The sequence below is a fragment of the Merops nubicus genome, unplaced genomic scaffold (genome assembly GCF_000691845.1).
Source record: "Merops nubicus isolate BGI_N331 unplaced genomic scaffold, ASM69184v1 scaffold9763, whole genome shotgun sequence".
In the NCBI taxonomy this organism is placed as follows: Eukaryota; Metazoa; Chordata; class Aves; order Coraciiformes; family Meropidae; genus Merops; species Merops nubicus.
Genome location: NW_008599548.1, coordinates 11,346 through 37,523, shown reverse-complemented (window position 1 = coordinate 37,523; position 26,178 = coordinate 11,346). Strand labels below are relative to the sequence as shown.

The 26,178-nt window shown below is 38.1% G+C and overlaps 1 protein-coding gene across 1 annotated transcript in view; it reads right to left on the bottom strand.

Moving 5' to 3' along the window:
• FAM188B (family with sequence similarity 188, member B) overlaps nt 1-25,502 on the bottom strand; it is a gene marked incomplete at its 3' end in the record, with an annotated part of 46,174 nt that extends 20,672 nt beyond the window's left edge. Inside the window, exons 1-9 of the mRNA XM_008937425.1 lie at nt 25,327-25,502; nt 23,460-23,518; nt 23,008-23,117; nt 21,744-21,860; nt 19,559-19,647; nt 15,482-15,583; nt 14,449-14,512; nt 13,013-13,078; nt 12,689-12,756 (exon numbers count right to left, since the gene is read on the bottom strand). Coding sequence (XP_008935673.1) covers nt 12,689-12,756; nt 13,013-13,078; nt 14,449-14,512; nt 15,482-15,583; nt 19,559-19,647; nt 21,744-21,860; nt 23,008-23,117; nt 23,460-23,518; nt 25,327-25,502 — 851 coding nt within the window. The remainder of the gene's footprint in view (nt 1-12,688; nt 12,757-13,012; nt 13,079-14,448; nt 14,513-15,481; nt 15,584-19,558; nt 19,648-21,743; nt 21,861-23,007; nt 23,118-23,459; nt 23,519-25,326) is intronic.
• Between the last annotated feature and the right edge of the window lie 676 nt (nt 25,503-26,178).

The following is a 26,178-nucleotide window of genomic DNA, read 5'->3' as shown; positions in this document are numbered from 1 at the left end:
GCTTGAAATAATCTTTCAAAAAAAAATATTACATCTTACACATCTCATTTTCTATCCATGCTTCTGCTAGTGATTCTGTGTTACTCTTCAGCCTTGTTGAAACTATTAGTTCCAAGTTATAAATTCTGTTATGGATGTGAAGTCCTGGAGATGTACAGAGGTTCTGAGCCAAACCTTTGAATGCTCTGAGTTGTCACAGCCCTACTGACATAACTTGCTGACTGCCAGGACAGCTCTTATTAGAAATCTGCCTCATGGTTTCAATTATTTTATCAGTTCTGGGATAGATAAATTATTAAAAAAATACTCTAAGAATTTAAGACAGATGGACAAAAATACCAGAGTTAGAAGAAACTACAATGGCAGCAAAAACCATAGCACTGATGGTGCATTGAAAAAATAACTTACATAGACTACTAAATTTTTTAAAGTGTATCAATACAAATCCAAAATATAAAGATTTTGAGCACTGGATGCTACAATAGAACATAATCTTGTAATCACATGAACATTTTCTTAGCAAAGAACACTGACCTTGATAAAAAAGATATTTTAAAAATGCTTCATATATATTAATCCTCAATTTATTTCCAGGGCAATTCTTGCCAGGTCTTAAATGGAGAACATCTGGTCATTAAATATTAAATATAAAAGTCATATACGAAGTGTAACACTAGGAATAACTCTAGACTATCAAAATGTGACTTAGCTCATCTCAGTTATTTACCCTAGATATTGTTTGGATTGATAACAAAATAAAACAACATAAAACAAAAAAGATGCATTCAAGTAAGTGCTAGCTGGCTTCCAGTCCTTCACTCTGTGGCAAAGCTGTAATAGAAAATTGGTGACCTCACTTTGTTCATGGCAACAGACAGCTAAATTAACAAACACACAATTACAAGTCTGAAAATAGAATCGGGGCTGGGAGGGAGAAAAACTCATCTTCAAGAATAAGGATTTCAAACAAGTACAATGGGGATGTGGAAAATGACAGGATGGGTAAATGGCTAATTGTGTAAAAGTTCCATTTTTTATATTTTTTTTAATACTGGCACAGTGCAAAGGTTTCAAATTAATGTTCAAAAAAGAAGGGAATGGTTGTTCTGAAAAAAATTAAAAAAAAAAAGAAGACTACTGTTTGGGATTCAAACCAGTGAAAGCAAGGAAGTGGCTTCATTCTTTATTTATCACTTTTTTCACGTACCCACTAATTTCACAAAGTTCTTAAAATGTCCATGAACTGAGGTAGTCATGCGTGTTTAATTCATCACCTCTGCTGCCAGAGTGCTAACATATTATAAGAAGCATTTCTATTTCAGAGGGATAGATCTGCTGTGAATAGGGATTAATCCATTGGCACATTCAACTCACTATTTCGTTTTTAAAAGTAAATCATCTTTCTTATTGAATGCAATAATTCTTCCTGAGCACAACACAGTAACCAAAGACACTAAACTCAGATCTGCTCAACCCTGTCAACCTTACATTTAGCAAATTGTTGAATACTACATGATATGACAGTGCACTGGCTGAAACTTGGCAAAAATATGCCACTGTTGTTGTTATTGCTCTATTTTGTAGTAGAATCACACTTATTCTTTCACATCTTTGGAGTCTCTTTAATAAAATTACTTTATGCCCCTAGAATTATGAGTTCATTTCTGACAAGCTTTGATTTCCTGGAGGAAAGGCAAAAAACAAGACTGGAAAGATGGCAAAGCTAATCAATCATTTCGGTTTCATATCCCTAATGTTTTTCTATCTAAATATGGACACATAAACATCAGTTAATCACTCTGGGCTGCACTACATTTTTGTACATGGAAAGAAACTGGTACATCCTGAAGGTAATTTATCCAACCTTGCTTAGATAATTTACACAGCAGAGAAAGAAATGCTGCTGGAAAATGCCTTCTCTCCATCTGATGAACATAAAGAAGGTCTGCCACAACTCAGGCAAGGCCATTTAACTGCTGTGTATCAGGGGCTGGACAGATAAATCATACTCACAAATATGCCAACACTCCAGACAGGCTGAATCTATATTTTTTAGTTTACAGGCTAAGAAATAAGGTTGCTATAGCAAAGACAACACCCTGCAGCCATTGAAAAAGACCCTCAATTGGATAAGTCTATGAAAAGAAATGCATGAAGGGTTGGTTTCTAATAGGTATTTTGTTAAAGATTTTAGCTCAACAGTAGCAGAATCCAAGGATTTAGATTTAGATGAAGTTCAGATGGTCAGAAGAAACCGATGTCAAGATATGGTGCAGCTTTCCTATGAGAAGAGACAACACAGATGAGGACAATTTCACTACAAAAGGACACAGCTGATGGACTGCAACAGAAGTTCCAAAACTCCTCAATGGTAAGGAGATGATTAAGGAGCAGTTACTCAGTAATTTTCACAACATGAACTAGGCAACACTCTGGACTTATTGGGCAACCTGTTGGAGCAAACAAAAGGAAAAACTCTTTCACAAAGCACATAACTACATCGGGGACTCATCGCCGCAGGATGTTGTGAAGGCCAAAAAGAATTAAAGGGTTCCAAAAGGTATTAGAAAAATTCATGGAGGACAGGTTCATCAAGGGCTAATAAACTTAATGGTCCGGATACTACTGCCAGCTTAGGAAGTCTCTGAATTACTGGCTATCGGAAACGTGGAGAATATACCAGCAGAATAATTGCCCTGTGTTCACCCCATTTCTCACAGTTTCCTTCAGCAGCCACAGCTTTCTGCTGTGAGAGACAAGCTGACAGGCTAGAGGGACCTCTCCTTTGATCCTGTATGGGCAGTCTTATGGAACAGAGGGGTGATTAAACCCACAGATCTCAGATACTCCTAAGAACAACGCTCTGTTTACAGTAGTCGTGGTGTGGACCACAGCCATAGCCCATACTGGGATAAAGCAGAGCTGTGGAGAGAGGAAAGAAGGGAAGATGACATTCTCTGCGTCTGGCAGGTAAAATCCAGCCCTCCCAGTTACTCTCTTTCACAGAAAACCACGTTTCTTAGTTGCTTTTATGGCTTTTCATACTTTTCTGAATGGTACCTTAGGAACCTGAAATTGGCACACTGGGACTAAGTTGATTAAGTCACAGGCTAAGTTTACTGATCTGCTTTCATTTTGTACTAACATTGTTCTTTAACTCTTCTCAGTCCTCCTCATTTACTTACAACTGCTATCCTGCCATTTTTCAGAAAATAGTTATAAACCTTTTCTTAGTTGCTTTTATGGCTTTTCATACTTTTCTGAATGGTAGCTTAGGAACCTGAAATCGGCACACTGGGACTAAGTTGATTAAGTCACAGGCTAAGTTTACTGATCGGCTTTCATTTTGTACTAACATTGTTCTTTAAATTAACTCTTCTCAGTCCTTCTCATTTACTTACAACTGCAATTCTGCCATTTTTCAGAAAACAGCTATAAACCTTCTCAAAACTTGGTTTTTAGGCTAGAAAAGAGAAAAACCTTTGTTCTTCTCTTACAAGACAGATTTTTCATTCCCCTTTTTTTTCCCTACACGTCTCCCAGTTTTAATGGGTGGACCCAGTTTGACATGGTATTTCAACGAGGACACACGGGTGCCTTGCACAAACTATTAGTATTTCTTCACCTCCTAAAACTATTTCTGCTGATACACCCTATGAGTAGATCCAGTGTTGTTTTACAATGCTGGCTCAAAGTCACTGTGAGCTCCACAGCTCCTCTCAACTTCTCATCCTGCCATTTACAACTTATGAACCCCCACAGTACAGTAGTGAGTAGTTGTTCTTTCCTTGACCTTGTAGTTTCTGTACTTAAAACAAATTCTTCTTTTATTACCCTCATCATGAAGCTGAGCCAACTCTTTCTATACAACATAATCTGTTCTCTGTGTTGACAGTGCCTTTCAGCTTTTGAGTCATGAGTACATTTCATTAGCACACCACTCCCTTTTTCCAACATTATTGTAGGGAATAACAACTCAGTTTAATCCCAGACTGATCACTGAAGAACTCTATTAATAACCTTCACTGGTAACTCTTTTCTGAGTCCCTCTCCTTTATCACCTTTACAACACTTAAAAGTTTTCTTCTTTTCACATTAGCAAGTGACTTCTTATTTGGCATGATATCAAATATAAATATCTCTTATTGCCTCTCCATTAACTAATTTTATTCCTTTTTTTTTCAGTGCACCTAACAATTCTCCATTTGATACTATAATTGCATGCTCTATTGAAGTTCAGACAGAATTAATCTATTTCATTTCCCACTTTATAAAAGCAGCTCTATTAAAAGTATATTAGTTCAGTCTTGTATAAGTTAACTTCTGAAAAATCAGACTACATTCCCTGCCATGTCCTATTTACTTCAGCACTTAGCTACTCTCCTTTCAGAATTTTGCATGCAGCTCTTCAACCTGTTGAGATAAAGGCTAAGTTGCTTGAGACAACTCAGAAACTCCTGTAGAGCTTTAGGAATGAGATATAGGCAAAAAGGTACCTGGTTTATTTTCTCCTTCATGTTGTGCAGCCATCACTTTTTCAGGTTCAGTTCTACCTCCCACAAAGTTAATTCAATTCCTACACATGGATTCCAATGATCTATCCTGACTTTGATCCAAGTTGTTCTCTTTACTGAAATGTAAGGCACAATATTAATTTAGATTTGGAGCATTATCCCTAATATCACCAGAAACTTCACAACTTTTTTTTATAACTTTTTATTGATATAAGGAAATTGCTCTGTGACACAAGGTCTGGATCTGACCTCATCTGAATCTCATTATTTCTCTATTTTCCAATATCAAGACTCAGACCACTCGTGCTACAGCTATTTGTTGCTCACCACACTTTCTTCATTCCTTTGTACTCTTCCTTTAGAGATCACAAAATTCTCCACAGAATGAGCTAATAAGCTTCCTTCTCTTCAGGCACGTTCCTCAGCTTTAGGATTTATCCTGATCCCTTCTAGAAGGAACTAGATGTGTTGGAGGGACAACCTGGATTTTTTCCCCTGTTGCTATAAGGTTTCCCTGAGTTCGGTTTCATTTTTTTAGTTTCTCTTACCACTACGATTTGTTCCTTGCTCTTCAGCACAGGAAACTTCATCAAACCTAATTCAGCTCTTCCTCTTTGCCTTTTTGTGGTCATGCTTCCACCTGGGTCACATTCCTTACCTAGCAGGCTCTATAACTTCCTTATCTTCAGCTGTTATTCAACAGATGCCTTCACATTTGTGTTGTGTCAGATATTACTCTCTTTTCCTGTATCTTGTCTTCAAAATCATACTCAACCATCATCTCCAGCTTTTTTCTTTTGCCCCTGGGTCCCTTCTTTCTCGTGTTATTAGGTGACATTTCATGCATTAATATATTGCACTGCATATCCACTTTTGAATGAATACAAATCTCATAGCTTCAAATCTTGGTCTCACATCCTCCTTCAAATATTGCTACGGCTCCCTGCCTTATTAACCCTGTCTTCTTGTCTTACTTTGAAGGAAAAACACTAAATTCTTTCAAGCAAACTTGCTTCTTTATGGCCTCATAGCAGCTGAAGCTTCAATCTGTGCTTCATAAGGTTCTACATTTACTAAGATATCTATTAATGTAGTAAGCATGTCTTGCCCAGTGAACACTCCACCTAGAAGGTCCTCTGTCTAATTCATACAACAGAGCCTCAAAGACAAGGAAGATCCTGAAGATTATGAATTGCATGCAGCCCATCAAGCAGGAGCCACAGAAAGAAGTTCACCAACCCAATCAAACGACGACTCAATTCTTCCCTACCAAGGACTGGATCCCATATAAATTCTCCTATTTGCTCTCCTCCCACTGTTTTGGGTAAATCTAATCTCATGCTTCCTCGATGTTGTAAAATCACAAATGGATCTTGGGAAAGCTCTGAGGCTCTCATAATGGATTTGTCAGTTAGGTCCAGCTGCTTGGTTTTTAGCACTGTAACATAACTGACAGCTGTTTCCCCTTACAAATAGCTGCTCCCCTATGTTTTTCAAACACCAGTGGACTAAGCTGTAAAATGTATAATGACATATTTCTATTCCATAACCGTAAACACTCGAGTGAAAACTGCTCATACACATCATTTCCCCCTCGCTCTTGGCCTCCCAGGCATTCTCAAGTAGGGGGGAAATTACCTCTGAAAAAGTTTTCCCAGAAAACTGGCTCATAGAAAAATGTATTTCCATCAAGAACTGAATCTGGCCCATGTGATTGGATCCTTTCTGTGAAGCTGTAATTCCTTTTACCATTGGACAAGCCAAGTGGTCATTTCACAGAAAACCTTTCCCCAGCCAAATAGCATGAGGAAAATAGGTGCATTTTAGGTGAACTCTAATTTAGAGCTTGTCTCTGAGACAGGAAGAGATGTCAGTTAAGGACAGTGGATTGAGGGTGGAGGACCCATTGTTCCACCTGCAACTCGTGCGCCAGCAGAGCATCACTTTCTTTTTCAATGTCCTGAGTGCCTGCAAGAGTTCAAAAGTCAAGTAACATAACAGAGCCAAGGTTATTTCACAGTAAATGATACAAAAAGGATACAGAAAGCAGAAAAAAAAAGGCTTGATATAGATTATTACAATGGTAATTGTCTTGTTATGCATTTCAATAAAAAATTGTCTTAATGAGTAGTCTTCCCAGACCTTAGCTTTCCATATGTTTTAATTCACTAATAATTTTTAATTTTAATATGGTTATTTGGAGTTAAGATTACTTATCATAATGAAGTGTATTTTTAATTGAGAGTGCTTATTCTGTCCTTGCAGCAATAAGAAGTAATCCAGAGAAAAACGAGAGCAGGGGATCCTGTGTGAAAGGCAGGTAATGGCATGGCAAGAGCAGCCAACATTCAGGAGCCAATTCAGTCTCCTCTCTGATTTGTGGCACCTCATTCTGGCCACAGTGCCACAATGAGACAGCTTTCTGCTGTGCTATAGCTATCTGATGTGTAACAGTACATCTCACAGTGAAATGCTGTGTTATGGAGTAAAGAATGAGCAGTTATGTTCCTTTAAAAATGGATAAAAACAGTTTGCCAGTGGACCAAAGCAGGAAGATTCTTGGAATATGGCTTGAACCGGGCAAATAATTACAGAAGTAAAACCAAGTTGATAAATGGATATATATGAGCATAGTATGGGCCATAATAATGATGATAATGCATAGTTCATTCAGCGTCCTCAGAGCACTTAAAAATCAGATTCCTCAGATGAGTAAGTTATCCATTCAGGAAGGTACGTTAATTATATAAATACTGAAGCCAGATGCTCTGCAGAGCCAGGGAGGGACTGCAGCCACTGGGCCTTTAGCCTGTCTGATTAGGATTTCCTCTCACATGAAGTAAATGCAAGTCAAAATTTCTCTCCCTTACAACACGCCAAGTGCAGCTCTGATTAAATTATTATAGGAAGGATATTCTTTGAGATGGAACAGGTATACTGGACAGCTATTAACATGCTTTGATGCTTGTGTCTTTCAAGTATGGATTAGAATGAAAGATGAAGGAAATCTAACTTCCCTAGTCCAGTACAATGGTACCACAGGAGTAAGGAGTGAGTGCTCAAGGCCACAAAAGAACAGAGTTTTGAACATATGATCCCCCCTTAGTAAAAAATTGTTAATTGATAGATTTCAGAGAATTAGATAAATTACTAATAACTAAGAGTAGACTTACTTGGTGCAAGAATATCTAGGCTGGTAAGGAATAAAAACTGATTTATTCCAGTTAATAAAAAGGCAGTGGCTTTGAAAAACAAACAAACAAACAAAAAAAAAACCCCAAGCAAACAAAACTAACAAAAAAGGCCCCAAACAACAAAAAAACCTCCCAAACTCAGAAATGGAAACAGCAGAAAGAACTTTGAAGCAGGACTGTAGACATTTCCATAGCAGTAAGGACTCCAGGAGGACAGTTTAAACTGGAGTTGTGGGATCCCAACACGGAAAGAGATGTTGACGCACACCTTCCTAGGATTATAATGAAGTACACAGCCTTCTCTTGACTTGCAAAATCACTCTCCTTGGGTGGTTTTCTTTTTATTTTTTCCCACAGATAAAGCCATTGTTTTCTTTATTCTCACACAAACATTTCAGAGAAAAAATTGAAAAGATACCCAAATGACCAACACTGACTGCAGTTACATTTGTGACCTGCTATCAATAAGTGATAAAGTACCCCAAAGCTGACAAAAGAAACTGCAAACACTGGTGTTTTGACCCTATTGGTCAGCAAATTTGTGACTAACATGAGTCTGTGTTTCAGATGAGTGTCTATTTATTTTCTCCAGGTAGCCTGAAAACTGCTTTTGCACAAAGGAATTTGACCTAAGGAATTTTCTCATTCAATATGCTCTTTGCTATAATATGTTCTAGTAATGATGGGTTTGTGCAATAAATTTATTGCACTGATTAAGAAAAACATGGCAATGAAAACAGACTGGTGTGACTGAGTATTCATAACTTTCCTGCATGCCCTTTGCCATTCTTGGGTGTGATGGTTTGGCCCAGATGGGGGCTTGCAGCCCACCCTTAAGCTCATTCTCTCCCAGGTACATGGAAAATAACCTTGTAGCTCTTAACAACAAGAAGATTTTAGTATGCATTTTGCACATTCAGGAAGATTGGTCCCCTGAGCTAGTACAATACGTCCACTATTTTTCTACTTCTTATTGGCTGAAAAAAAAATAAAACCCCAAACAGGTTACAATTGTTAGTGACTAGCATTCCTTCCTGTACCAGAAGCAACAACACGTTCTCAGCAACTTCCTCAGGAATTCTCACTCCTCTTTGGCCATTTGTTATCAGTTCTACCAGTGATGATCATTAGTGTAGGGAGTATGATAAAGTCATTACCAAAATCTACAAAGCAGTGCAAAATGCTGCGTTTCCTGGCACGCATTCTCCTTAAATAAAAATACTTAGATATTCTGATTTAGCACTGCCTGATAAACCTATCCAAAATCTGGAATTTCCATTTACAGGAAAAAATCAGTAACAATGTAAAAATTATGGAGCCAGCCCAAAAGTCAGCCCAGCCCAGCATTCAGTCAGCAGCAGCAAACAGCAAGGCAGAACACAAAAGCAGAGCACATGGAGATTACATCTAGACAGGTGGGTTTAAAGGTACTGAAGCTTGTAAGTTCCAGTAACTTGTCTAAATTTATTTGAACCTCTTCATATTTTTGGCCTCCTTACCTCCCAGTATTGAAAGATGCTTATACTGTGGGAAAAAAAGTACTGGTGTGGTTTGTTTTAAAATAGAAGCCTGAGCATGACAGCCTCCTAGTTTTTGGACTCTGAGAAATAACATATCCATGATAAGGTTGAATAAGGAGTGATTGTCTAAAATTCTGTCACATCCCAGTTATTACTTTTCAATGGTGAAGAGGAAAGATTTCATCTGTCCTCATGCAGAAGCTAGGGGACACTAGAGGGAAACTGGTTTTGTCCTCCAGTGGGTTCTAGTTCTGTCTCTCCTGACCTGGGGATACAAGGTCATGCAGATAGAGATAAGGGCATGAGAAGATCATCTATTCATACAAAGACATTGCCATGTTTTTATTCTGTTCTCATTTCTTATCCCCATAACTCCCAAGACATCATCTCTTTTCTGTCTATCATAGAAAATTAAACTGATATGTTCAGATATTTAAATGACTAGAATTTCTCTCCTTTTTTATAATAGCCTTTTTACAGGCCATCACTAGGTAAGTGTAGCTGAGACTGTTTCTTTGTCATGTAGAGTGCTTTGCATTATGAACACTGAATTTCATCTCCCTTTTTATTGATGGGTCATTATGACAGAATTCATTTCAGTATTTGATGTTTACAGTGCAAAAACTCCATGTGAGTAGGTCATTTAGATTTTTTTTTTTTTTTATATAGGGCAGATAAGCAAGAATTTGAGATTATTTATCTCATTTTAAGCTAGATATTCAAAACAAGTCAAATGAGTCATGATCTTTTTTCTCTTTTTTGAGCATAAAGGAAACCTAGATGCAAATATTTCCATAGAAAGTAAATAAAGCAAGATAGATCATTACACTCAAACCAGCAAATATCTAAGAAATTAGGTAAGTTAGGAGATTAGTTAAGGAGTCTTAACTAGCAGTTCTCCCTCCAAAATCAAAGAAAAAAGGCACTGCCCACAGCAAAAACCTATCCTGACAGTTAATGTTGGATGAGTCTCCAGCCCTCTTCCAGCTACACAGACATGGGAAGCATCTGTCCACAGATGTGACTGCTCTGAGGAAGTCTTTAAGACTGAACTGCTCAGTTTTGGGCCCCTCACTACAAGAAGGACATTGAGGGGCTGGAGCGTGTCCAAAGAAGGGTAACAAAGATGGGAAAGGGTCTAGAGCACATGTTTTGTGAGAGTGGCTGAGGTTGTTCAGCCTGGAGAAAAAAGAGGCTCAGGGGAGACCTTCTTGTTCTCTACCACTATCTGAAAGGAGGTTGTAGTGAGCTGGGGGTCAGTCTCTTCTCCCAAGTAACAAGTGATGAGAGGAAATGGCCTCAAGTTGCACCAGGAGAGGTTTAGGTTGGACATTAGGAAAAATTTCTTCACTGAAAGAGGTGTCAAGTCCTGGAACAGGCTGCCTGGGAAGGTGAAAGCTACAGAAAACACTGGAATTATTCACAGAACAGCAAATATTGGGAAGAATATTTTCAATTGAAAGAAACATTTCAATATTCATTAATCAAAATGCCAGTCTCTGTTGAAGCAAATGCAAATGCTCAGGTTTGGTTTCAGTGGACAGACCTCTGCATATTCCATCCTTAGTCTTCACCTTGTTTACAAGAAATATCTATTATTTATAGAAGAGATTTTCACCAAGACACCCCAGAGAGTCAACGCTGTGGGCGCATGGTGAAGAACTGACCCAAGCAGAAGCATTTCAGCATGATTTGAGAAACCAAAACATGTCAACTTCTCAACTAAAATGATCTATCTAGCATTTCCAATAGATGATGCACACAAAAATCAGTTCAGCTGAAACTTCCATGGAGTTGATTTTTTAAAAATAAATTAAAAAAAAAAAAGCAACCAACTGAATTTCTGTCAAACAACTGGGACCAAAAAAAAAATCCCAGGGAGATCTATTACTGGATGAAAATTCCATTACCTCAACCAACTCTTTTTTGTCTTCAACTCTTCATCCAGAACTATGCCTGTTATGTAAATAGTTACTTATAATGCTTGTAACACTCACTAAATGGTACATATTTCATGATGATATGAGCACTGAATTATTTGTCTTAATGTTTGTAATAGCCTAAGAGAAGTACCACAACACAGCCATGCAAATCTACTACCGAAAATGATACAAACTACATTTAGTTTGCTTTGCTAAAAAAAAATTATTCAAGGTTTGAAAACACATTCCACTGTGTCTAGTGACAGAGAAAAAACTCTGGGTTTTATAAACAAAAGGTAGGTACCAATGCAATATACCAACCTAAAAGAGTAATGGTACTTTAAAATGAAGTTCTGTGAGAAACTCATGAATCTTCCTTGTAATTTTATAAACAGTTCTGACTCTGTGCACCAGAACTGTAAAAATATTTAGATACCTACAAATACAAATAGATACCATAAGGAATTTCCATGTTCACTTCAGAGACTTAGCTCACCCAGATACAAACACAGATGATTGATTGGCCTTGTCATAATCCATCTGTTAAGAACTGAGAGGTGATGGGGAAAATTAGCTCTTATTAAAGACTGTTTAGCATTTTATAGCAAGTAAAACAATGCAGTCAATAGCAACTAGGACATTGCTGCTTTTGGTGATCCTACCAAATGCCAGATGTATCATTCCTCACTCAAATACCTTTAGGAATCTGGACATCTCTGCTGTAACTAGCTCAGAAAAATGAGAATAAATGGCATAGGCTATAAAATTAACACATCCTTGGTGTTAGAGTGCAAAGGTGCAGTTAAGCCAATGGTTTGTAGTGTTACTGTGAGCAAAAGAAAGGAAATAGTTACAACAAACCCAAAATCCAATCTGTAAGTGCCTGTAGGAATCTCAGCAGGTGAGCAACTGAGCGTGTATCACAAATTTGGACTAAGCTGCTATTTATTTTCAAGACAATGCAGAGATGTAAGAAATAAAAGCTTACATAAGTCAAACTCATGCTGCTTCCAAGTGCAGCTGCTCTCTCCTTGTCATTTGTTATTGCAAGTTGTCAGGGGAGAGTTCATTTGCAGAGAACTCTAGGAGATTTTTACAAAAGTGGAATTTGACAAAATGAAGAAAGCTTTTATATTCTGACCACTCTGATATTCACAGTACCACAGAAATACATTTCATCTGTACAAAAGCACAACCTACTGCAACTGTGCATGGGCAAGGCTCAATGAGTTTTGAAAAGATGCTATGATGACTACCCCTCAATTAGAGCTCAGCATATTTACTGCACCAATTATCTGAGAACAGATTTGTCATACCTTACTTAGAACTATCTAAAAATTAGCAGTTCAAATGTGTGTATACACAACAACAACAAAAAAAGCCAAGATGAGGTTAAGTAGATCTGCATAACTTCCCTATATTTATCTGAGTAAACACCTAGATAGATTAAAAAGGCCAGAGAGTTCAGAGTTTACTTCCTCACTTTGCAGAGATTTTTTGCTTTGCAGTTTATGAAACAAGGATACAAAGACACTCACAGATTGATAGATCTTGATAAGATGACAGACACAGTCAGAAGGATGCACCCACAGGGACCAATTTCAAACTGAAAAAGAAAACAACTGGTTTTATTTTGCTTGTTGTGTTTTCCCCAATCCTAAACAAAAGCAAATAGAACTGAAAGCAGAAAGAATTGTTCTTGTTTAAGCTAAACCTGAATTTGTTGTGCTGCTTGTTAAAGTACAAGACATGTCCATATAGTGTCTGAAACAATGTTCAGAAGGCACCATATGAGACTGATAAACAGAGAGAGGCTGGCAGCTGAGCTATAATAGGTTTAGTATCTTCTCTATAGACAGTACCTGGTGAATATTCTGCTGAAGAAATACAATCAGATCTTCATATCTTGTGGCACTATGTAGTATTAGCTGGGAAGAAACATAAGAAGAAAAAAAAGTAGCTGAAACAAAAACAATGACAATAACCACTCATTTTTATAATCTGAAGGCTGAACTAAAGTAGCCCAAAGTTTAAATCTGACTGGAAAGATTTGAACTAACAAAAAGGAATAAACATCTAATGAAATCCACCTCTTACTGTTCTTACTTGGCATAATGTTGTCCCTCAGCACTTTGTATATTCTATTTTTTTTAAATACTGCATCTTGTTGGTTTTAGGTTCATTGAGCTTACAGTTTGATTCTATTTTAAGCATTGTTTATGCAATGAAAAACAATTCCTAGAACAAACATAGGAATACTGCAGCTTTAGAAGAGATAGAAGGAGCAAGTAGCTCAGGAGCTTGTGCCTATGTGGTGAGCCAGCTACAACAGGCATGTCCCAGAGCACTGCACACCAATACTCTCCTGAAAACTCCTATTTAACATGAAATTCAGGAGAGTTCACAGTTCCAGGCCCTTACCTCAACACTCTTTATCTATTTTTCTATCTTTGGATTTTGACAGAAGTGATAATTTTGTTGCTACAGTATGAGGACAGATCAAGCAGTCTGGATTCTGTTCTTTCCTTCACATTTTCACTGTGTCCACATGCCCTTGGACAACCAGTACTCACAGGCAGAATAACAGTGTTAGCTGAAATAGCCAGCAGCTCAGAAATATGTTAAGATATGAACTAAATAATCTATCATATCTCTTGGAAAAGCATTGTATAGCCAAGGTTTTCTGCTGCATTCACCCTGTTTCTATAGGTTTTCACTTCCAACTGTTTCAAAACTGTCTGCTGCTGAAAATTTTTTGACACATCCAATCCTCCATTTAGCAGGCCAGTATTATTTCCTTCATCCACTAAAGCCTGGCTTATGGAACTACTGTTTGCAAAGCCATTTAAGAGCTTCAGATGGAAATAGAGGCATGACTGGAAAGTATTTTGCCATTTGGAGCTGCTGGAGGAAAAAAAAAAGGCAAAGAATTCTGTGCAAGACAAGAAGAAAATGCTGCATTTTGATGTTCAGGGCCATGATGGTCAATTTGAAAGAATTCATCTTCACATTTACAGTGTATGAATACAAATAAACATTTTATAAGCTTGAAAGGTAGATGGAACTAAAAGGACTTTAGAGCTCCCTCTTGCCCACAGACACTGGAGATGACTCAGACCCAGACAGTCTACAGGACTTTGTTATTTCCTGTTGGTTTTTGGATCACAACTAACTAATTTGACATAAAAGATTCTAAAACATTAAGAGAGCAATGGACATCAGATTCACTGCACTAAAATAAGAAAAGCTAGAAAGAAGATATATGGAGAATGTTACTGTGAGTTACACAGAGCCTTACAGTTTCTAAGATTCCATCTGCCTTGTATTTTCCTATGGGAGTGAACTGCTGTCTTCCTGATGGCCTGAAGAGGATATTCAAGACAAAACCAAAACTTGTGTTAAAAGGAACAAAATGGCATTAAATAGACATCAACATGTTATAAGGACTGATGAGCCAAAGTCTTTGTATTATTATCTTTAACCAATTTCTTTTTTAAAAGGGCTTTTTTTTGTATAAGGTCATATTACATATTAAACAAACTTTTAGCAATGAAGCCTACACTTTAGCTCTGCTGTGCTGTTTTGGCCTATTTAATATGAATTACAAGCTTCTCTATACAGAAAGAGGATAAATATAGGTTTAAGATGTTAATGATAGTTTTTACTGGAAAAGAATAATAGACCAATGACATTAAAACAAGCAGAAAAATATATGCACAATGTCATCACAGAGGATGCATTTTATAGATGTAGAACATGCAACATATCATTTGAAATGTCTTTGAATTTGCTGCTTCTGTTTCAGATTTGAAGGACTTCTATGTCCCACAGGTTCTGTTATTTTTCAGCTATCTTTGTTGATCTAATAAAAGAAATGAGCTATTCTCACAAAACCTGGCTCACTCAAAAATACCATGTAGAATCAGTAGAGCCAAAAGTAGTGATCTAAAAGCTGGATGTCTTCTGTACAAGCAGCCTAATAGCAGAACATAAACTAAGTAACCAGTAGGTAGCAAAATGAAATTAATCTCAGCCATAAGAGAATATCCTGCAATACAAAATTGTTGGAGTAAAATGCTGCATCTGGAAAAACAACTTGGTAAAGATCCTGGAGGAGTCCCAGCCTCAATGAGACCTACAGGATCTTTCACAGCAATTTCAAAGACTTTGACTGTTCTGTCCCAGGTAGTGGGGTAGCAGAAATGACATGTTGCATTTTAAGCCATTTTCGGCTGCATATGTAAATCTTACAAAACTTTCATTTTGTAAACTAGGTAGCTATATAACAGACACAGGTACAGGAGCATTGTAGAACTGCTTCTCCTACTCACAGTGCCACAATTGCTTTTTCATTGCCTCCTGCACGCCACAGTATGTCTGCAATAGCCATGGTGAGGCATTTGGTCCTGTGAACTTCTGAGGGCTGAAGGCAACTGCAGTCCAAGAAATACAAGAAACAGACAAGTCCCAAAATATGTATGGGGAAGTTTACTCATTAGAGGGCAAACAGCCCCAACTATAGTATCCACAGATTTGTGGCAAGTTTGTAGCTGAAAAAACAAAACCTTTTTTTTTTGAGACTATTTATGTGCTGTTGAAGGAAGAGACAACCTGGATGGCCAACTCAAAAAGTCCTGTGAGTTGAAGAGGGAGCTATTATTGGTACTGAGAAATCATATGAAATATAAAGGTGGAGTTGAATCTGACCTTTCTCTGAGGATTAAGCATCTAAATGAAAAGCCAGGAGAGCACTTGCTGTGCATGCAATATGAAGACCTCAGCATTGGACTGAAGAGGTCATAGGAGGAGGTGGTGTTGCTGCTCAGCACCTGAAGAGCTCTAAAGAGGGAGATGGAACCAAAGCTGCCCCCTCACTACCGAGGGGCTGGACTAGATGACTTTGAAAGGTTCCTTCCAGCCCAAACCATTCCATGATTCTGTGACTCTATGGTGTCTGATATATAATGAACAATTAAAACAAAACTATTATTATCATTAAGAACAATGGAACAAAATCAAGAGCAGACTAAATAAAGTATGATCATAACATGAATGGATCATACACAGACCTATAATCATATCCCAAAAAACTAATAATCTAAAAGAAACAGTGGATGCTCTTTCAGAATACAGATTTATAACTGTTTGGACAATTGTATTGGCAAGTAATGGACAAGAGAAGCTAATTCATCTTTAAATCTGTAATGAAATTATTATACTGTTCTGTAACAGGGTTGCTTTATATATTCAATATGATTTTTAGTTTCTAAAGGCCTGCATACTCAATTTCCTTAAGTTTTTATTGCTTAACTCTTGCCAACAAACACACCATGATGTTCTTACCTATTACTGGACTTTATCTAAAGTGCTGTGTTGGGTTTGTGTCTAGTAGGGTTTTGGTAGCCAATCAGTGCCTCCACCAAAACATATTTCAGAGGGGAAGACTGTGAGGAGTTTTACCCGAGGAGGAAGAAGAGGAAGAAACACCATGGGATGGACTGTGAGTGACCACAGCCCCCATTCCCTGCCCCCCTGCACTGCTGTCTGGGGGGAGGTGGAGAATCAGGAGCAGAGCTGAGCCCAGGAAGAAGGGATGGGTGGGGGAAGGGGTATTTAAGACCCAGTTGCATTTATTACTGTCCTACTCTGGTACAACAGGTAAATTTTTGTAGAGTTTGCTGTTTAAATTGATTTTGTTTCCACAAGTCAAGTCTGTATTTTACCCATGGCCATAACCTGTGAGTGAGCCCTCCCTGTCCTTGGTCTCAACCCTTGAGCCTTTTGTTGTTTTACTCTCCCGTTATTCTCACTTCCAAGATGTGAATGGAGAAATAAAGGAGCAGGAGGCCAAAATCCACACAATGGAAAAAGAGCAGATTTAAGAATAAAATCCAATATCCATGAGCCTGGAGAACTGGACAATAGATCCGTGCCCCTGGAAAGCAAAAACTGGAATTTTCCTTAGTGGCTTCAAGCATGGCAGTCTTTGAAATTTAGATATTATCAGACTTAAGAGCATTACCAGCATGGGAGTTGATGTCAAAACCTGTTCCCAGCATTTGAGTAAAAGATCTAATAATTCAAAAGACTAAACAAGAAACACTAAACATCAAAAAATAAAACAGACTTTCAAGTTCAATGTCTGCCTTGAATATAATGTTCATTTAGAGAATGTTTTCCTCTCTGAAGGATGTGAGATATGAGAAATAATTGGTGAGAGTTTTCAAGTAAAAAAAAATAAATCACAACTTTCCCTTATCTCTGCCTGTGTTCTAATACAGACAGAAATTTATGGGAAACATAACAACTAATTTCTATGTCTGAGAGAGGTGGCAGAGTAAGAAGGAGACATGATAATTATTCCTTAAACGTTGAAGGACCCTGAAGTCAAACACTAACTGTGAAGGGGCTAATAATTTGAAAATTCAGGTTAGAATTAGAAAGGAATATTAATCCTCTCATTTCAAGCTCTAAGAGTTCCCTTTCTTTCTGCCTCACTAAGAGTTTCTGCCTGTGGCAAACACATCATAAGAAAAATGTTTAGCTCATGAATAAAACAGTTCATCTTGCTATTCATTTTTAAGAGCCTGGAGGCTTTTAGCATTTCTGTGCAAAAAAGACAAAGAGCTCACCTGCTAACCTGAAATTCCTTGGAGACTTCCTGCATACTTCAGCAGCATTTTTCATATACAAAATATGTAAAACCAAAATCTTTTAAAACCGTGTGGATAACAGGAGCAGAAAAATAGAAGAGGCAAATATTGCCAAGTAAAGAGGATAGGTTGTAGCTGGCATGAACTGGGATGCTTACAGTTTAAACAGTCTGGCCTCAATCCACTTATTTGGGTGCCACATGATTTTATGACATCTATGACCACTGAACCACGCTGAAAGAGGAATCTGTTAACATCCCTATGTTGATGTTGACATTCACTGTGGAGGACTTGAGACTCAAAGGGACAAAGGAGCAGATGATCAAAGGCTGTCCTCCAAGCTGAAATAAATTCTTAGTTTTCAAAAGCAGAAATAACTCTTTGGTGAATTCTGTGGAGATTCCTGGTTATAAAATCTAAATATGTACTGATTTTCCTGCATGGGAGTTTCTGAGATTTTTCTTCTGTGTGGACACGAGCCTCATTCTGCCTCGAAAAGTCTACTCTGATTACAATCTGAATTAGAATAATAAATTTTGCTAGCTAATTTTTACACAGCAGGCTCCTGATATGAATTACAGACAGATGTGATGCACTAAAAGACCTGAACAGAGGAAGAAAAAACCTAAACTGCATAACACTAGAATTAAATTGACACTGCACTCTGTACGTGTATTATACCCCTGACCCCCTCTCTTTATCAGTCCTTGCTAATTGCCTTCAAGTGACTGCAAGGAACAATTGTCAAGTGATGAATTCATAGCATCTTGTTTATTTGGCCCTTGTCTTGGGGTCCACAAACAATCAGTGCCACTAATAGCTAGCAACAGCAATAGGAATAGGAACAGTGAAACTTTCAGCATGGTATTTAGACTCTAAGCCTGGTTTGCAACATTTCTGATGGCTTCCTAGGTGTCTCTTATCAAGACTCCCTACCCACTGGTACTCCTGGAGCTGGGCATCTAGTGTTGGGTTGGACCTGATGATCTTAGAGATCTTTTCCAACCTTTTTCCTTTTTTTGGGTCAGTGTATAACCCACAAATAACACAAGGTGGTGGCAGCACAAAGCAGTAAAATACTGTTATCTATATTCAGCAAACTCTACCTATAAAGCACAGGAAAGCTCTGTGAAATGTTTCTTTTGTAATGGGTTTATTTTCTTATTCAAAATGAGAAGTGAATACAAGGAGTCTGGTAATAAAGTAATTTTTTGTAGACATTATTTCCATCACTTCACTGAATACACTGTTGCTTTAGAAAAGTGACAAGTACATTAATGTTGTAACAGTCTAAGCAATTTTCCTTGACACTAGCAATACTTAACAATATTCCTTTAAAGCAGAAAAGACACACACAGAACTTCATTTCCAATTCTGTTCACTCTCCCTGCAATTCTTAGTGTCATAAACTGCATTAACTTCACGGTCTTTTAAACCTTGATTACATTTTCTTTGAAATCATATCTCCATGGGATCTCAAGGTCAAATAATTTTCATTGGCCTCAGCTCAAGCTGTTGGATTTTTTTAGAGGTTCTTGGGTTAATCACAAGCAAGTAATGATACAAATAAAACTCCAACCTCTAAATCCCTACAGTTGGGAGTAAATACAAGTAAATCATACACCACTTTCTTTCTCTCTCAGAAACAAAGTGAAGTTCAGTAAGTTCAAAAGGCTCCAAGTGGCTGCAGCAGAAAAAAAACCACTTTTTAAAATTCTGTATGGAAATGATTTCTGTTGTCCATTGCTGACTTACCGTGTGTCTCTATTCCTGTTACTGTCTGCAAAGATGAGCTGCTGTAGGACACAAGCTTGAACTGCAGCCAGCACTCCACATGGGCCACCCTGAGGGGAGTAAGGGGACACTCCATGAACAAAACAATGTGCACTGTTTGAGGCTGGTGAAAACATTTGCAAGCCATGTGCTTCCACTCAGACTCAAGCCATTCTTTCATCCCTCTCCACCAGTGGCTTTGCAGTGCTCTCTGTCGCTCTGTTTTTTGGCAAGCCAACAAAAATCTCTGTTACTAACTGATATTGTGTTTCCCACCTATTTTTTTTTTCTCAAAATGCCTAGATTTCTAAAATGTCAGAAGAAAAGCTTTTTTAAATCTGTTTTGTGATTAGGCAAACAAATTTTAGATCTCCCAATCCTCGTTGAGCCACAGCCTACATTAACTTCCAGAGAGAAATCAAATCTGACCATTTTCCCAAAGGTGAAAATAAGCCTTGTTTTTACCTCCTCTGCACACTGTGTCTCTCCTCAAGCTCCCACTTACATCACTAACCAAAGATTTCAGTTTTGTGTCTAGCCCTCTGCACCAGGCAGCTAGCTCACTGGGGAAGAAAAAGAAAATGAAGGAAGTTTGAATCTTTCAAATTATTAATATTGGGGGGGAAATCACAATACTAACAAATATCATATAACTTTAAACTTTATGGGAAATAGATTTATTGCTCTTTTGAAAGACTGGGATGGAATAGCAATGGATTTTCTTGTCCTTGCTTATTGCCTTCTATCTAGCCCACATGACCAAGACCTATTCCTATGGGTTAGCTATATGGCAGAGACAGCTTCTTGTTCAGAAAACTTCACCCAGCATAACTTTCCTCCCCTTGTCACTCAGTTCTCTCCTAGGTGCCCTGTATCACATTATTTAATCAAGTCGTTTGCTGAGGAGACAGAGAAAGGTCATCAGTTGTCTGAACACCTGTGCTTGAACAGAGCAGGCCATGCAGGACACAAGGCTAACATCACAGACACCACAATACCACACATCACTCTGGTAGCACTGGGAATGACTGCAATTAACAGAGGATTCAGGATATTAAATCCCACAGATGCTGTGCCATGTGTCTCTCATGTTCCTTAACGTTAGGAACTTGGTTACTTTAACACAGGTCCACCCTAAACCAACATCCCATGCAGGCTGACATAGCAGTGCCAGCTTTCTCTGTCTGCTTTTGGAGGCAGCTGCATATCCTGTGCCCTGAGTGTGGCTCCTGGTCTGAGTTTACATATCAGCCAGCTGAAAAACCAGGCTGACCAGCTGCATCCAGCACACAGAGCAGAAGGTCTAAAGACAGACAATCTGAAGCACTGCAGTCTCAGTCTGTAAGAGCTAGGTGCCCATAAAAGGTTGACAAGATAAGACACCAGATGAGCAAATCTCCTACTGAATGCTCTAGACCAGGGAGATCTTTGTTAGCACCAAAAATTTCTATGGATCAAGCACATGTTCTGTTGGCTGACACTGGTCATGGCATGGTGGTTTTACCAGCTCTGGTCACCACAGGGACACACTGGGGATTTTAGAAAGGGCCACTTGGTAGATGATGCTGAGGAATCAATGAAAACCTAGTTCTAGGGAGGAGCTGGCATCTTGTGGCTGCAGTCCAGAATTACAGAAACATGGCTGCAAAAGAGGTGGTCCCCCCAGCAGTCCGTGTCCCAGTCCCAGTGACACTGCAGAGACATTTGTTTCCTTTTCTTTCAAGAATGAGCCTCACTGTGTGACCCCCATACCTTCACCCCCTTGTGATTTCCCAGGCACTGCAAGCAGCTCCTCCTACATCCCCTCATTTTGAGACAGAGCAAGTTCTGTCTTAAACTTGTCAAACTCTGCCCCCACATATCCTTTTTCTCTCAAACACCACCCTTGATTTACACCCTTTTATTCTTCTACCATGACTACCTTGCAGCTGAAGTGGTTTGTCTTCCTCCCTGTGAGTAACTCCTTGTCACACACATCCACAGGCACACTTTCTATCCCATCACAAGTCTCTTAACAATACCTGACAAGGTGACACCATCCAGTGGTAACCAGAGAAGTTAAAAAAAGAAGACTTTAGAAGACTTTTTTTTTTACTGCTGAAATGCACAGCCTGTGTAAACTCAGTGTAACAAGCAAAGCTCACTTTAAGGAAGACATTTACAGTACCTTTTTCTGCACAATGCCATATTTTAACTGTGGTGTGTTGTTAAATGTAAAACTCTGTATTTTCCATTCTTCACTGAAGCAACAAAGACTAGAGCCAAACAAAAGATTTTTTAATTCCTATTAAAAAAAAAAAAGAAGAAAGAAAAAAGTTCTCATTTTAAAAACAGATCTAAAACACAGGTACATTTTCTTGCAGTAATTTGTAGACAAGAAAGGAGCAGTGTGGAAGGGTAATGACTAACTCACCATAACCACCCTTCACTGTTTTATACATACTGTAAATAGAATAGCAACACTCAAAAGAAAAGGAGCAATTTTTTCCCTTTTCCTGTAATATTCCTTCAACTCATAATGCTGTGTGCTTCTCAGCATAGGAAACTGTTCATGCAGAATGTCTGGGGCAGTTTCCCATGGAAAGCATCACAGAATGTTGCTTTAAATTTAACAGCTGGAAGAGCAACACCTTCTAATGGTTACAACAGGGAGCAAAGGACCTTGCTGGACACAGCACTGAGAAAAGTCAGCCTGTTTTGCCTGCCAGAGTTGTCAGTATGAGATAAAGTTACTCCAATGTTTGACTGTATGTCAGGGGGTGTATCAGCATGTGCCAGATTCAGATCTTGGCCCTGAACAGCTGCAGACCACTACAATTCAGCAATACCTAAACTCAAGAAATTGTGTTCCTGCTAAAGTAAAGCTGAGTAAATAAGAACAGCTCGTTCAGTGTTTGTAGAGTTACTCGACCTCTTTGATGTTGAAATGAAATTGGAAGACACACTCATTGTCTTTTGTTTGTTTTTTTTTTCCCCTCTGTCTGAATGGGAAGGAAAATATTATGAGTATTTAATTGTTTCATCTCTGCCCCAAATAAGGAAGTTAAGCAAGGGAGAAATGGTGATGGGGAATAACAAACCTGTTCTGAGCCACTGTCAATTTAAACAGCTGGAGAAGAAGCACATGAATAACTGACTAGAGGCATCAATAAGATAATACAATCTTCATTACTTAAAGCTTTTATCTGTGCTTTAAGTGGGCTGCTGCACTCTGGCACTCTCTTCTGGTCCTATTCTGGATTTTGGACAGGCATCCCTACATCATTTTTTCACCTGAATACCAGATAAGGGATGTACTCAAGAATGAATACAGCACATGTTAAATCACACACAAACATTCAGCCCAGAGCAATTCATTGCAGCTTTGGCTAACTGTCATTAAATAACATTCACAAACATCTATTTGTATTTAACATCATAGTTAGTCTTACTTTTGCAAGAGAAAGATCAATTGCCTTTGACACTACTTGAAGTGTGTACAGTGTTGAAAGATCCTGGTTGTTACTAACTTCTCTAGTTGTTTCTTCATCCTCAACATCAACTGAAAGAAAAAAGAAATCATATAAGGTGTTGGAGGAAAAAACAAATTGCTTTCCCCAGCAGGCTCAGTGTCAGGGATTCATGAATATGACAAGTAATGCTTTCTTGTCATCCATCTTCATAAAAAAAGAAAATATAGTTTTAGCCAGAAAGGACAGATAAAAAATACATGAGCCAGTCTTTGATTACTTCTTAATGACTTCTTAGTCTTACCCAAGAAGTTAATAGCAAACACAATTACAATATAATAAGAGTTGCAAAAGGAGAGAATTGTATATAATTGGTGACAGCTCCTCTGAAGAATATGATGGCAAAAGGCAAACTGAAGCTTGACATAACTTACCTAACTCTAGGACATCTTTCTTCTGGTCTTCTTTATAGCAAGTGGATGTTGGAGACTTCCTACATTAAAATGAATCAAAAAACAAACAACCAAATGTTTATTTTTAAGGAGAAAAGTTGTTTGAATAAACAAGAATATTAATATGCCCACAAAAAATACAAGTTTTAACATGTGTATATATATATAAACACTGAGGGGGGTGTGGGGTGGAGACAGAGATATAATAAAAGATGCAGCTAGATAAAACCCCTAGGCATTAGTTTTTACCTTTAGCTTTTAAAATGTTCTATACAAAGGAGCTCAGTCTCACTAACATTTGTTGTGTAAAGAAATAAATGGGGTTAGAGCAAAAATGTTCCAAAGGAAGAGAGCTGAACTTCAGGAGCTCATTGGGGAAAGCAGACAGCACAGGGCACTGCACTGCAGTTGATTCAGGATTTTGATCCTGTTTCAACATCAATCTCATCTCATTTGTATGATTTCTGTACATGTCAGGTCCACAGGTAGATTTTATACCCCCTTGAATTTCAGATGAGGATATCCATGTATATGGGAGTGCCTCTGAGTTTGATGGATCAGGATATAACATAAAATTTACATCCCTGACAGGGATCAGGATGAGATTCAAGTTAGTCATTAAACTACTGGTAATATCCAAACAATGTAAGTGGGAATAGGTGTTAGACTGGCTTCATGGCAGTAACATTTTAATCCACGAGTAAGTACCAGTTGTTCAACTGCCCTCATGCTTTAATTGTATATTATATAAAGAGCAGGTCAAAAACTCATATAAACAACTACTCAAAGGACTGAGCATTTAAACTTGGCTGTGCAGTCAGAGCTTAAACAGAAAGTTAGATTTTTGGAGAAGAGATAGGCTGCTTCTTCCTGTTGAATTCATACCAAAACAAATTCAGAAACAAGGGAAAGTTTCAAATAACTCCTGTAAAAAAGATGGTCTTTCTTTTTCTTTCTTAAAATGAGCAACACTGCATCGTTGGCCTTTGCTTTGGAAAAAAAGGTATTGCACTGACAGTGCTTTCAAAAATAGTATGGAATAATTTCCTCAGCAACATTCTTTGTATGCATGGTATTATTATAGCAACAAGTGCTGTCATATCACATACTTTCCATTAACTTAATTTCCTTTTTCAGTGTGTGAAAGACAAATAAAAACAGAGGACAGACATACCACACTCAGGACTTTTCCAGTTTAAAAGTGTTTTGGCACCTTTCTGACTGATAGTCTTTGATCTTATTAAGAAACACTTCTCTTTTTCTCTATAAACAACTGAAAGGATTTATACAATGAAATGGGGATGGCCACAATTCAGAAAAGATAGGATGGAAATGAATCACCCACTTTACTAGGGACTTGAAGTAAAAATAAACAGGATACCCAGCAGGTCAATATAAATAAGAGGACTAAGAGTAAATTTGTTTAGTAGCATAAGTAGCATTGAGCTCTCACTGAATAAAACAATACTCCCAATGTGATAGACAGTTTAATATAGTCGACTGTAGTATATTTTAAAATACAATCAGTTCTCCCCTTGCTTTCTCCTAATACTGATTTCCAGCTGAGATTTCTTTCTATTGGCTACCTGCTAATATTTTCAGCTCTCCTGGTCAAGGAAAAGGTCTCAATGACACTAAATTTGCCAATAAAATGTTTTTCAGGCAAGTACTCATGTCACTTAGCTGCACTTAAGACACTACCACAATCCAGAGTTCTGTTTTCTCTGAGATTGCACACTATTGTCTCATTTCCTAGACAATAAGGTGTTTCTTCCTAGGTCAACACATTGCAATCTAATTTGGCAAAAACAGAGCTCTGACCACTTAAGAACACAGCACTATGGGTTACAGTGGCCTATCTGGCCTCAAATGCTGCTTCAGAAGGGCTTGGGTCTCCTGAAGGTACTGTGGCATCTCTGCCAGCTTCATCAGATGTCTTTGGCCCCACAGAGCCTCAAGTAGAACCATATGCCTGTGCTTCAGCATGTAGATCACTCCTACATCAAATGACCACCCTTGATTCATTGTCGACCCAAACACTTCTCAGTAGCATTTCATTTGAAAAGATCTATCAATGAAAATAAAGTCAGCTGTGGCACAATTCATGTGTAACTCACCTGGCACCAGTTTTTGTTATTGCTTTCTGGAATGTCTAAAAGGTTTTGGTTCTACTCCTGTTCCAGGAAGAACCAAGCTGGAGATGCAAAGTGCTTTCAATTCTCAAGGCACAAGGAAATTCCCATCAAGCTGAGGAAAGTGCTGACATCAGAGATTGATGTAGGGTGTTTTCTGGTTAAGTGGGGTATTTTTGCAGGTGTAGGCTCCCTCCTTAAAGGGAACTTGTGTTTCTCCAACAGACAGGACATTTACTGCAGTTTCCACTTCAGCAGATGGTTACTGTTCCAGGAAAGTTTATTGTGCACGTAAAACCATACAGTTAAAAAACTTAGGAAGGGGGAAGTCATCCGTTATGGCAGAAAAATGGGACAGGAAGAAAAATATGTTTCATTATAAACATACTATACAGTACTTTCTCTAAATATTTGGACATTCCTATCTGACCTTCATGCACTGCAGAAAACTGAATTTACACAGAAGAGCTGAACTCTCAGAGAACACGTTTCTCAGCACAATAAGACATGTACATTCCACTACTTCCTATTTACACTGCCATACACAAGAGGCCAAATAAACAAAGAGG